Below are 14,472 nucleotides of genomic sequence, written 5' to 3' on the forward strand. Positions count from 1 at the left end.
AATGGGATAAGACTTCCTGGCTTATCCCCTTCGGCCACAGCAAAAACCTTATGTTCATCGCTTTGGCCACAGCAAAAAAACTTGTGTTCATCGCTTTGGCCACAACAAAAGCATCGCCTCTGCCGTGAGCTCTGCCAGATCCGCCATGTATCCGAGGCAATCCGGAAGAGAAATGTCAGAAATTGATTGGGAGAAGGCGGTAACCGAGCACATTGGAGCTGTAACCGAGCGCATCGCAAGAAAGTTCATGCGTCTGGCGACCAAGCATATCGCAACGGTAACCGAGGCTGTGCGGGCGGTAAGTCTCTAAATCCAAGCAATTTCTTGCTTAAATAGGTCGGTTACCGCTAGTAGGAGCTCGCTAGTACGGTTCGGTGTTGATACAGTCAATTTATTGTGTGACTTGCTTGGCTATCAACCAGATGCGATTGATTTTAAATAATGTGCGCTTGGTTGGTATGTATTATGTTTGGTTAGGGTTAGTTCAAAGTGGTTAGTGTCGGTTAGGGTTCGTTTTTAGGTTGTTAGGGTTGGTTAGTGTCTGATAACTTCGGTTAGCATCTAGTACTTAGTTTGGCTCAATGTTTACTCGTTGTTGGAATTTGTGGAGTGCTAATATGATGATATATGTTGTTATGTGCAGTAATCGATGGCAGAGAGATATGGTGTGGCAGCACGGGGACAATTTGGCCTGGGGTTTAGGTGCAATTAATGCAATAAGGAAAAGAACAGTGGTGCCACAAGGTTGAAAGAATATTTGGCAGGGCACGGATCGAATGTTATATATTGCAACCTTAAAATGGTTGTCGATTACATTCAGTCGTTGTATGCCTTCCTCCGATTTGTTGATCAAGATAAGGTATCGACATTAAGTGAGGTGCTCCTGAGATACAATATTGTTTAGCAGGAGTACATTTATTGTATCACAATGATAGGGATACCTTTGAAAAGTACATGGCAACTGTTAATCCCAGAATGAATGATCTCACAAATGGGGACTAATTGAATGCCGGTGATACACTCTTACCAATTGCATCATTATTGTATTAATACTTATAGTACTAATAATTTGATCATCGACTTGCAGGGGTCTCATTGAATCCTCGGACGCACTACACGTATGGCATGGGTCCAACCTTATTAGAAGATCTCCGGGAGGCATTTGAGAGGATGACTAATGTTAGTACTGCCACGGAAGCACTTAATGAGGTTGAAATGTATCGGACAAAGTCTTGGTTATTCGCTGGTCTGCTCGCTTCACGAATGGCATGTGACGGCAAGAATCCACCTACTACGAATTGTGTTGACACATATAACCGTTACATCTATTTATCTACTTTTCTAAACGTTAGATCATTTTACCTACTTGCAGCGCAATGGTGGTCTACACTAACAATGCTTGTCAAGCACATAGTGTCTCAGTGCGCTTCATCTAGTGGGTGTGAGAGAACCTAGAGTACATTTGTATTTATCCACACGAAAGTTCATAACCGGTTAAGCTACAAGAAGCTTCATAAGTTGGTATATGTAAACTGTAACCTGAGAATACAGAATAATTTGGATGCAGACATTATGTCGACTGTTAATGATGATTCATTTCAACAGCTTATGGAGCTCACATTAAATGAGAAGAATAATCCGCTCTAGGACTGGATAGAGACCGGTAGATCAAATATTGTCCCAAAGCTTGATGAGGACACAAACAATGACATACTCCTGCCAACTCACATGGCGACAGATATAGTGAACCCACATGATTTGCAATATACACTATCACAATGGGCTGCTAAAGTGGTAGGTGACACACACACAAGAAATAGGAAGAAGCAATTTGCGCATCCAAAGAATAGCAAGAAAATTAAGCGTAAGGTCAAAAGACAAGTGCAAAGCGATGAGAGCATAGATAGTGTCTCAAAGAGTTCAACTTACCAAGAGTCTAATGACAGTAGCTCAAAGACAGATAGCAGTGACGATAACGGTCAGGGAGGTAGTGCTCCTCCACACCCATCCTCTGTCGTTGCTCCCGTGCAATTCACTGGTGAGCGTCAGTTTACACATACCACACAGGACGGAAATCCGGTGCCACATCCTCACAAATGCATGTCATACAAGGTGGGCATGATAGACCATAAGATAGTGTGAGCTATTCCAGCAACTATGACATAGAGAGTAGTTCTGAATCATATCCGTACGACTATTATGTCTCCGATGCTCAGTCAAAGCCTCCTATTCAGTGGGTATATGAGTGGAAAGACCTTAAGTTTTATATCATATTGCAAGGATAATGGCCAACCACTTCTACACGACGGATAATTCTTATGTCCACCGAGAAGTACAATACAGCGGAATTTAATTGCCCCTCCCCCCTCGTTAGAAGTTGGTGGTACTGAAAGTGATGATAATTTACTTTCTTTATCTACATACCATGATATTGTACTAATTTTTTTCATCTTGTAGGTTGCATGTGACGTAGATACTATACAAACTACAATTTAAGCATCGATCATCACTTTGGTAAGTATTGATGGATGTCATGTGATTGTGTTTCTAGTTTTGTATGGACAATTCGACAAATTTATTAATTTGAGTGGTACTTACGTAATGTATGCATATATTCGATGAAATAATTATATGGTGATGCACGTATTGCTATTAGTATCTATTCGTTTCCATGAAAATATCCAAAATATAGCAAAGATGTGCCAAAAATTTTCCTTATTTTTTACAATTTTTTCCCTCTATGTATAATATATGCAATGAGTAGATAGTATGATTAAACAAAACATAGCAAATCTCATGCCATATTTGTTTCTATTTTTCTTGACTTTTTTGTTATTTTTAATGATTTTTTAATTTTCCTCGAACTTCATGGAAATTCAAATAATGCGCTCGGTAACCGCCAAAATTCGATCGGTTATTGTGAAAAAACGCTCGAATTTCGATCAGTTCGGTTATCGTCAAAATCGGTCGATAAATAGTAGAAATCACTTGGTTACTGCTGCAATTCGCTCGGTAAGCAACAATCCAATTCGGACGGATTTTAGTACCAATTTGCAAATTTGCCCAATTAAATTTGTAAATTTTTGCCAAATTTTAAGCGTTTATCGTGATAACCGTGGTTTTTTAACCCTTAGGTCTCGATTTTCGTTCGCCAAACGAATTAGTAAACATTAGACTTCACGCATTAGTAGGCCTACAGTAAGTTAAAGCATCCGCGTCTCCCATGCACCTCCCTCCCTATCTAGTAAACTCTGCCGCTACTGCTACTGCTATTGGACACGGCCACGGGCAGGCAGCCACGCTGGGACGACCTACGCGACGAGCTCGGCAACGGAGCAGTGGCCACCGGCACGTACTCCATCCATCAGCTCACTGTCAGGAGAGGGCACCAGACCCACCCACGGCCACGGGACGTTGCATGGGTCGTTCTGAACTTTGTCAGGCCATGGCAGCGTAAGGTGGGGGTGGGGTGAGCACCAACTTACACTGAAACGGCAAGCATGCACGAGCAACATCGCCAACCGTCGTGGATCTCACCAGCGGCAGCGTCAGCGGCAGGATTAACAGTCCATGTCTGCCACAACCGCGCCAGATCTTTTCGTCGTCAGGTACGGTGCATGCTCTTCTGTATGTGCTGCGTCTGTAAAACTGCGGATCATTTTGTGTTCAGAAAATGCATGGATAATACGAACCATACGTGGTGTTCAGACTTTCCAGCGAGGATACATACAAAATCACTAGTCTGTATCGTTTGGATACGAGCACCACAATAAGACTGAACGCGATAAATCCTCGCGAATTTAAACACCGGCGAAATTTATGCGTTCCATTCCAAACAAAATACCAGACATATGGAGTATGCCAAACTAGATTGACTACTGTCCACGATTGGTCCAAAAATATCGACCAACTTGCAGAAGTGAGAACGTTGTCCATGGTGAGCCAGAAAGGATCGACCAAGAGTTTCTATGGCTGGCTTTTCGAACACCAGATAGACTCTCTGGCACTCTGAAGTGATATCTTAGCTTAGGTATCGCAATATCTGTCCTATTTTTTTGATAAAAAAAGAAAAATAATATGTGTGTCGACGAATTACCATCACAGGATGACCCCATTCTCCCAGCCAGAGGACCAGGTCCTACTACGTACTCCATTGTCGTCCAAGCTACCACAAGACGCCTGTGACTGAATTGTCAAAATTGACCCTTGCAGAAAGCTGCAGCCAGGCGAAGAAGGAGAAGCAAAAGCAGAAACACAAGCCACCACTTACTGGGTTGGCAATAATCCATATGGTCCGTGACCAAGCAAGCAATAAGCATCGATCACTTGCAAGGTAGAGCCCTTTTAATCTGGAATCCATATACTTGCTTGAAAAATCGTCACTGCAGCAACATCGTCTTGCTCTTACGTGCACTTTTGGGCCACATGTTTTTGCTGTCTGGCACGCCAAAGGAATGTCTAGCTCAAGTCGATGCGTCCAGGATTGAGGAAATCCCTGTGTGCGTGTGTGCGCGCATCTAAGTAAGATCTCGAAAAATGAGAGAATGTAGACTCACGAGCCGAGGATTTCTGATTATTTCTTAATATGAAATTGTACTATGTATCATCATTTTTTTAGTGGATGTATCCTCATTATTAAAGATTTAAAGTGTTGAAAAAATAGGGTTCAACATCTAACTAACTTTTTTAGGGAAAACATCTAACTAACTACTACTCCATCCGGTCACAAATATATGACATTTTAGACAATGTCCAATTAAACTTTTGAAACTTTGACCATCAAAAACTTTTGAATATTTAGTTTTAAAACAAAAAATTATATGCGTGGAATTGTCTTCGAACATACTTTCATAGTATCATAAACTTATTAAATTATATAGATATATTCTGATTAAAAATAGTGATCAAATATATACATCAAAAGTCCATATTATACCCAAAACGTCAAATATTTTTTACTAGAGTGAGTACTAGCCTTGAAAAAAGGAACTGAAAACATAGTTGGGCCATCAGTCAGCCCAGGATGGAACAAGTAGACGAGGCAAGGCCCAGAAGCATTCGCAGCCCAGTAAAGTAAACTCCATCATGCACTTGCACCGCCGCACCGACACCTGTTCCAGACACGTTTTAGCTTTTGATGCACCGACACTCTCACACTCGGGACAAATTCCTTCTTGTCGTAATTCTCTGGGAGGAAAGCTCTTAGGCCTCGTTTGGGATAGAAGTTCTCGTAGAAATTTGGGACGGGTCCACGTAGATTCATGTGCTTCACGTTCCAAGCACGGCCTTAGACTAGCCCATGCAAGATCATGAAACTTTTCAGCGTTCCAGATACGAGTTTGGTGAGAAAGTGGCAGATTTCCATGGCCAGGACGTGGTGGTGAGCTCGTAGTCACTCACCCAGGTAATGCATTAGTCATCCATTCTTCCCGATGATCTCGATATAGGTAGTACTACCTTGCCGCTTTAGGCCATGTTTTGGGTTTCGGAAAGCTACAAATCTAAACAAGCGAGATGTTAAAAATTATTTTTAGAAAAATTAAAAGTAGGTTTATAAGAAAATGAATTAGAAGTTTAGAAACTGTTTGAGAAGAGTTTTTCTAGCTTTTGTTGTGTTAAGAAGCTAAAATTTATTGTAAAAGGCAACAACTAAAACTAAAAAAAAAAAGCTTTTAAAAAAACAACTTCAGCTACTAAGTCAAAAACAAAAATCCAAATAAATAAGCTCTTACTTCTAGAGGCTGAGTATTGTGCTGGTACACAGCATACTTGCATGCATGACAAGAAGGAAAACAACATAAAACAAAAATCTTACTATCAGCTGTTAGTGGCCAGTTTCGCCGATATACACTTTGTATTATTAGACAGATGGAGTATGGTTTTATAACCGATGATAGTTTTTATAAAAAAACACTCGTACATTCGTAAACACACATACACACTTACACCGCCACACACAAGTATTTACATAATACCTATTAAAAACTAGAAATACAAAGCTTAAAGATTGAAGAAGTTGTATATGATGCGATAATATGAGCCTTGATATTACTCTATATGTATAAAAACAAGAGCTTAACAATAACAAATTCATACACATAAGCATAATAACATAGATTTTGTAACAACAGTAACCGTAAACATGTGTAATATATGAACAGCACACATAAGATTTTTGTAAAATTGCTCTTATAAATGATATGATAATTGGCCTCAGGACTTATATGATCCTACTTCCTAATTGTGCTAACAAGTATTTCATCGATTCGGCAATATTCCTAAAATCCTAGCTAGCAAAATTATAACTTGAGCTAAAATCTTAAAATCTGAATGCCTATCTTGGACAATGCTGTAGCCTAATATCAGAGAACACAAAATCGACACAGTAGAAACAAGATAGCTGATACTGAGATAAAAATGAACTACAAAAAACAAAAGACAATAACTGCAATTTAAGCTAGCAATCTATCTACAACCAGATGCATGCAAAGTATACTCAGATCACACTACATCACTAATTTAGGATAAGATTAATAGACAGATAGCTGTCAACCTAATTCAACAAAAGTATCCAGGTAGCACCAGATTCAACCAAACAACAAGATAAACTATAGGTATATGCTAGTGTACTCAGTGAACACGCCCAATCTCATAGAAAGAGAGAAAACCGAAATACTCACATTAAGATTGACCGCCATTGCCGCCGGTGAGGAAGTCGGAGATACAAGGCTTCACCGCACCGTATCGACGTGTGCGGGCAAGCCTCGACAAACATAGCTCCAATAAACACCAACATAGCCCACCAAATCACCTTGAGAAACCGAAGCACCAAAGCAAGATCAAAGCCATAGCTCAGAGATGACAACCAATCGAGAGATTAATGGAGAATCAAAGGGGAAAAAAAGAAGTCTTTCCTCCTGTACATAGGGAGAAGAAGCCGTCCCTCTTGTAGACACGGTGCAGCCCTCCATAGCCTCACAATCCCTATAAGAATCAGGGTTCGATTGCGCCACCGCCGCTCCAAACGAGCAGCCACCGGCCTCCTTACTCTCTCTCTTTTTTTCCTTTTCTTTTCTTCCAACAGTAGCCGAGTGGACCGGCCGGACCAACACAGCGCTCGCTCGCTCATCGGAACAAGGATCGAGAATGCCTAGTGGATTGGCCACTGCTAGAATTCACCGTAACTGAAGAGATGAGTAGCTTCATTCCCTCGTGCCAAGCGGTGAAAAACAATTCTACTATATGATCTGAATCTAATTTGTAGCGTGGTATATATCAATTTATTTTCTTTTATGTTTTCTTACACATGATTTTCTTTAGATTCACTATAAATTTTCTGATATTTTTTTTTACCATATATCAGTTTGAGTTCATGCCTTAAATAAATGAGACGTCTCGTTGGATTATGGGTCGTGGGTGCAAGTGGAACGGGAAGAAACACAACGCCCCCAGTACAAATGTACAACGGTCATCTGGGAGGGACACAAAGCAAGCGAGATCAGATAATTTTCCCTTTTCCCCTCAAAAGAACCGAAGGCTGACCACCAGAGTGTGCGTAGCAGCGCTAGCACTCACCAACCACCATGGTTAAACTTTCCTGGAGTGATTCTATTAGGTTTATTTTACCAAAGTGAGCAGTACTAGCAGGACAGCTCTCCCAGTCCCCTAAAAGCAAAAGGTTAAACAACATTATGGTCAGAAGCTTTCTGGATAAAAGGGAAGATAAACAATGGTTGCAGACTTGCAGTTCATGGCCGGCAGATATTCCAACCAACAATCAGTGGATCAAATCAGGAATTAACAAGTAATAAAAAAGGGCTTGATTGATACTAAAAAGTTTCTTGTGACTTCACAATACAAGCCTGCTCACTGCAGTAGCAGCAAACATCATGAAAACCAGTGGTAGGCCTGGCTAACATTGCTTCTGGAACAATTCTACAAGGTCAGAAATGTTCTTGGGGAAAAATATCGTATTTCTGACCAAGATACTTCAGAAGCAAGCAAGCACATGACAGGAAAGCCAGGATATCAGCACCTCGAACCATGCCTTATCAAGGCAAAGGCACTAAAAATCCTAAAGGAAGTTGCACGGGTCTTACATGTCTTTGTGTCTTCGGCAGATTCTCTTCTACAGTTGAAAGCTAAATGGCACATTACTTAAAATTCTGCTATTAATTTAAAAAGGTTCGACATTCTATGGCCAGATTGAGGTTGAATGGATTTTTTTTTTTTTTGTCAGAACAGCAATGGGACATCCAATTAAACAAGTTTCTAGCATGCACTTGAAGCTGCTCGAAGAAAACAAAAGAAGCTTTCTTAGTAGCAGGACTACTCCAGGGAGCCATTTTGATTTGAAAGAATAACATAACCTAATAAACCCTTACAATCCCTATCACAATCAGACCAACTACATAGAAAGCAAAGAAACTGAGGCCAACTAAGATTTTGAAAGCCATTCAACTCCATTGACAAACAAGGTACAGGTAAAACATGAAAAGCATTTACCCAGAGCATACTTCTGAGTTATCTGCAATGCAAAATGCAGTATGCAATGAACCACTAGCAGAAAGTCACAGCACACAGCAATAGGGAAGAAATAAAGAACGTAGATGATCAAGCTAAATAAGAATAAACAGAATCCAGAAAAGGAGAAGTAAAAAATAAGAGTGTTAATAAATTCGAACTAAATAATACTATAAGAATAGAATAACCGATAATAGCTGTGATACAAAAGAAATAAATAGCACTCGAATTTGTTGTTCTAAACTTTGTCTGACTGAACTTAACTGAACTGAACTATACACCCACATATGTCACTGCACCTACAATCCTCTCCCAAATCCTCCTGTCCCTCTCAACCACTCTTATTATTCACAACCAATTAGCCGCCAATCCACAGCCCAAATGCTCCAAAGCACCACCCATCACCTTCAATTCAATCCCTTTCAGCACCAACGGGCGGACCACTATTAGCTAAGCATGACAATGACCACGTACATTGGTGAATCTGGCAGCTGCTGTCCATTGCCGGAGAAGAGGGGCAAGAGCAAAACCAAGTGTCTTCCAAATTTCCTTCCTTTTGAGAATCTATCAATGCAGCGGAGGCGGCGGCGGTGATGCATATTGAACCGGGTGTACTGATGGCCACGGGTTGTGGTGATGCGGCGGCGGCGGTGATGCATATCGAACAGGTTCTGTGGGTGGCAATGGGCCGGGGTAATACGGTGGCGGAGGAGGCAATGGATATGTTGGCACGCAGGGTGGCGGAGGCGGCAGAACGGGGCATGGTGGGTATGGATGTGGAACAGGCAGGGGTGGTGGTGGGTGGTAGACTGGCGCAGGAGGATGTGGTGATGGTGGTGGGTGGTGGACTGGCGCAGGAGGAGGCGGTGGTGGTGGTTGCGGAGATGGCGGCGGTGGCGAAGGCGGCGGAGGTGATGGCGGCGGAGGCGATGGCGGAGGCGGAGAAAGCGGCGGTAGAGATGGCGGAGGCGGAGAAGGCGGTGGTGGTGATGGTGGAGGTGGCGAAGGCGGAGGCGGAGGCGGGGATGGGAGCGGCGGCGGCAGGGGCGGGACGAACGGCTTGCACTGGAACGCGGCGCAGTTGATGGGTGGGCGGGCGAAGAACGCGGCGCACTGCTGCGGCGTCCGCTGCGCAGGGCGGTTGGGCAGGCAGTTACTCTGGTCGCCGCCCCGTGGCACGACCCGCGCGCACGCCGGCGGTTCGCCGGTGAAGAAGTTGTACGCGAAGGTGAAGTTCCTGAGGCGCGGCAGCTCGCATATCGCCTGCGGTATCGCGCCGGTGAGCAGGTTGTGAGCGACGTTCAGTTGCTCCACCTTCCTCATCCCTGCCACCTCCGGCGGCAGCGGGCCGGCGAGCTCGTTGAAGCTGACGTCGAACACCGTAACCTCCCGCAGCCGCCCGATCTCCGGCGGTAAGCAGGACCGGATCCCATTGTTAATGAGCAAGATCTCGTTGAGCGTGCCGGACATGTTGGCAATGCTCGCCGGGAGGCATCCGCCGAAGCTGTTGTGCGCGAGGACGACGACGGATGCCGGCGAGTTGCCGAAGTTGTCCGGGAGCTGGAAACGGAGGCGGTTGTGGTTGAGGAAGATAGCGTCGAGCGGCCTGTCGAAGAGGCGGCTGGGCACGCCGCCCTCGAAGTCGTTGAAGCGGAGGTCGAGGAAACGGAGCGCGGGGAGGTCGAGGACGACGTCAGGGAACGGCCCGACGAATCGGTTGTTGCTGAGGTCGAGCTCGTGGATGAGGCGGAGGCGGCGGAGAGTGGGCGGGAGGACGCCGCAGAAGCGGTTGGAGTTGAGGTGCAGCAGCGCGAGGTCGGCGAGGAGACCGAGCTCCGGCGGGAGGTAGCCCGCGATGTCGCCGTGGTTGAGGTCGACGCCGGCGACGGCGAGCGCGCGGCGGTCCCACGGCAGCGGCGCGCAGAAGACACCGGTGTAGTTGCAGACCCCCGGGCCCACCCAGTCGGCGGTGAGGTTCTTGGGGTCGGAGAAGATGGCCTGCCGCTTCCACGTCTGCAGCGCGACGTACGCGTCCCGCAGCCGCCGGCTCGGGAACCGCCACGACGGGTCCACCTCCACCGCCGCCGGCCGCCCCTCGCCGCCGAAGAACTCCTCGGCCGCCGCCGCCCCGCCGGCTAAGACGGCGGCGGCGGCGGCGGCAAGGAGCGCCACAAAGACTGCTCCTTTCATCTCATCTCCGGTGCAGCGGCGATCTCTCGGTGCTGCGGAGTGCTGTTTGCGCGTATAGAGAGGGGTGAGGAGGAGACAGCTATAAACACGCGCAGCGGCGCAGCTGCCTCAGAGGCAAGGAGAAGAAGACAAATGACGGAGTGAAGGAAGTGTGACAGAGGCGGGGCGCGGCGAAGGATTTATGGGTGGAGCGGGACGCGAGGCGGCCAAGGGTCCCCCGTGTTCGTCTCCGGATTTGCGTCCGAAAATTAGTGCCAGTGCTACTGGTGTGTGATGGGCAAGTGCAGTAGAAAAGAAATCCGCGAGTCTTGTTCAAACTTCGCAGCTCGAGGAGAGAGAAAGGCCTCAAAATAAATAAATAAAACTCGAGGAGAGAGAAAGGGAGAGAGCGAAGGATCGTGTTGAGAGGGTTGGCTCCTATGACTTTGCTAAAAAAGGCAGAGACAAATAATAATTTGGGAGAAAATAAACAGTAATTTACAGTAAAATACATTAATATAAACATCGTAGTGTTATTGCAGCGCTAAATTTGGACAGTCCATTTCCAAACTAACGAGCACAGCGGGACAAGATCACGGTTCCTGTTGTTGAGAGTGACTGTCTGTCACAGCGCGTGGGAAAAAAGTGACAAAAAGAAATTACGAAAAGCGAAAGGGTGTTAGCACAGAATATTCCCGTGTGAATGGGCTTTGTGCAAAGGAAGAAAGTTCTAGCAGCGAAGAAGCGTGAAGTTGTAATTTTTGAAGATTATAGTATTACCATGAAAATGTCTTCCAAGATTATACAGTTTCAATTTAGAGTTTTATTTGAAGTATTATAATTCATAACCCTCTCTTTGGTGGTAAATTCTTGTTTTTTTTATTAGCGGACCATATTTGCAGACTATAATACTATAAAAGTCCACTGAAACTGAAAATATCTTTATCGAACCATTTACGATTACTCCTATGTCGTCTTCGTAGATTTGCGGTACTATTAGTAAACATTCTGGAAAATAAGCAAGGATGCATACTAAAAATCCGGTGTTTTCAAACAACCACGGCAGAGTAGCTAGAAAATATTCTTGTATTTGAGCCAATCATGGCAGGTGGAATTCCCCGCAAAAAAAAAATTACAACAAAATGTAAGAAAACGTGAGAGGAATAAAAATAAGTATATGATAAAAAAATGTAAGAAAATAGTGAGTGAGGAAAAGTCAATAAAAAAAAAGAAATAGTAAATGATTCTGCCACCAGAGATATAACTAGTATTATTGTTAGAATTAAGATCATCTTCAACAGATACTTAAAAGTCTATCTCATATAATACTATTATAGCATCTCTTAACACTATTACGGTATTCTCTATTTTTTCATCTCCAACAGCTACCTTATTTTCTACCTTACATTACTCTTCTTCTCCCCTCGGACCCACGTGCATACTCAAGGAGCAGTGATGGAGGCTCCTTTTTCTATCGGCATATTTGCCGCTGCCGTTTCCCTGTCTTTCCACTCCTGCATCACTGTAGAGCCTGTTTCTGACTCTGTTGGAGAGCAAGCCGAAGCACCACGATCAACATTTCTAGTGCTACAGTACTTTACGGTATGAAAACTAACTCGCTTGGAGATGACATAAAAAAGATAATTGGTATTTAGATTCATCCATTTGCACCCTATATGCAGCTCACTGGACTGACAGAGTGTACACAGTACAGTGCCGTATTGGTCAAGGTCTCAAGGAGGAATTAAAGGACGCCATAGGGAATCATAAACAACCCTATCGATACTTACCAACACCCAAACCAACCACACAGAAGCATATAAAATAACAATCGCTACGTTCTAAATATATGTCCATTAGATTTTGGTGCTGTTGCATTTTGTTCATTGTGCACGTTTGTCCTCTCGATATCTAGTAGTATAAATAATTCTGAATTGGCAAAATGGAAGGATGTGAGAGCCTGAGAGGCACAGGCCTAGCAGCTGGGGATGTGGGGATTGACCATCTTATCCCCAACGGGGATTTGCCTCGAGAAGGAAAATCTGATAAAAAATAATCGAAGATATGAGTCATGAACAAAGGAAGCATTATAAACCTTGCGCAGCTAGCGAATTTCTTCCTTGCTTTCAGCTGTGGAAGAAAAAGAGCGAAAGGAATTTTGATCATCTAATTTATGCGCCCGAACATGAGACAAATCCATGACGTGTTGTTAGATCCATTAGCTGTTTCCTGGTGGATTCAAGATACTTTGGGGGTATTTGTTTTTCGAACGGGATTTTACAGAACAGTATCGTATAGTTTGATTGAATAGAGTTATATTTATTAAAAATAAAAGTGTTTGATTGGTTAGGTCTGTCTGATAGATTAGACTGAGTTTCTATTTAATTGATCAAATATAAGATCATAAAAATGATTGTAAGAGTTAAGATTATAATTGTTACTTGTATAAGATGATTTTAAACATTAATAGTGAATCTACCTATATAAGTGGATACAGAAACTTGCGTTAGCCACGCTAGACTACATAGAGCTTCATTCTGGAGCCAAGCTAAATATATATATTTGTATTCAACAACTTAGATTAAAACAGAGTGAATATAAATAACTAAATATATATCTCTTTAACATTATATATATTCACTAGACTAGACGTTGACAATTTCGGACAACCTACCACGCCTTTCATGTTGCTGCATGACGCTAAGAATTCTAAACAAGCTATTCATGTGATTTAAAATGTTACTACTTGAATATTTCTTTTTAGGGCTGTTACCTGAATGCTCATGCCTTCATTGGAAAAGACGATCACACCCACACGGCATGCGAGTAGTAACGTGGCTGTGCTGTGACTGTGATAGTACGTGAGGGCAGTATGGTCATTTGGGAACATCATTTTCCATGCAGAACGGACAACGTACACGCGACGCCGGGCTAGAGTTAGCCCACCCGCAGGCCGCGCCCACGCCCCCGGCCACGACACGTCGGCGTCGGTCCTCCAAACGCCGCGCCGCGCCCCGTCCCGTTCCACCCGTGAGTGGGCCCCACGTGGTGCGTGTGTGAGACTTCACCCCCCGTTGCGAGGAACCGATCGGACGGCGATGGCTGGCGGTAGTTGCTCGATCGGACGGGTTTGCCACTTGGGGAGCAGGGGAGCGTCAGGACTCGGGGCTTATTTGGTAGGATTCCCATAGCAACTTTTATAGTAGAATTCGAAGAGTTTTTTCAAATAATAGTTTTAGCTTTTAGCTTTTTAAGATAGTGATTTTTAAATAAATTAAATATTGAGAGCTGAAAAAAATAATTTCTCCTGATTTATTTCTTACACAGAATCACCTCCTCCATAAAGTTATTTTAAAAAATCACTAGAGAATCACATTTAACCGCATAATCAATTTTCTTATAAAATTATTCCCTATAGAGAATTTGGATCAGAGAGTTTTAGCAAACAACAGGTTTTAGTTTTTAGCTTCTCGAGTGGAATCTGTAGGAGTAATTATTTAAAATAAATTAGATATTATAAGTAAAAAATAGTTTTCACTGATTTACTTCCTACGAAGAATAATTTTTTCCATAAAATTTATCTAAAAAATCACTAGAGAATCACTTTCAGCCATATAATCAGTTTTATCAAAGAATCATTTTCTTAAAAAGAAATTAAAATCGAGGAAGCTCTAGATCGGTTTTTAGATTCCAAATGTAAAACCAACTTTTAATTCTCATAATCATTTTTCAGAATCAAATTATTTACTTCATTTTTTTATTCTATGACCGAATAAAAAA

At 43.2% G+C, this 14,472-nt stretch overlaps 1 protein-coding gene across 1 annotated transcript; it reads right to left on the reverse strand.

The window, feature by feature from the left end:
* Positions 1-8,673: 8,673 nt before the first annotated feature.
* Positions 8,674-10,978, reverse strand: LOC133897857 (leucine-rich repeat extensin-like protein 3). The gene has a single exon (XM_062338689.1). The coding sequence runs from the start codon at positions 10,711-10,713 to the stop codon at positions 9,091-9,093; it is 1,623 nt and encodes a 540-aa protein (XP_062194673.1). The 5' UTR covers positions 10,714-10,978; the 3' UTR covers positions 8,674-9,090.
* Between the last annotated feature and the right edge of the window lie 3,494 nt (positions 10,979-14,472).

This window comes from Phragmites australis, chromosome 2, assembly GCF_958298935.1.
Source record: "Phragmites australis chromosome 2, lpPhrAust1.1, whole genome shotgun sequence".
Taxonomy (NCBI): Eukaryota; Viridiplantae; Streptophyta; class Magnoliopsida; order Poales; family Poaceae; genus Phragmites; species Phragmites australis.

What these genes read in the sequence shown, in the direction of transcription:
- LOC133897857 (XM_062338689.1), bottom strand. Translation starts at nt 10,713, where the DNA reads ATGAAAGGAGCAGTCTTTGTGGCGCTCCTTGCCGCCGCCGCCGCCGCC.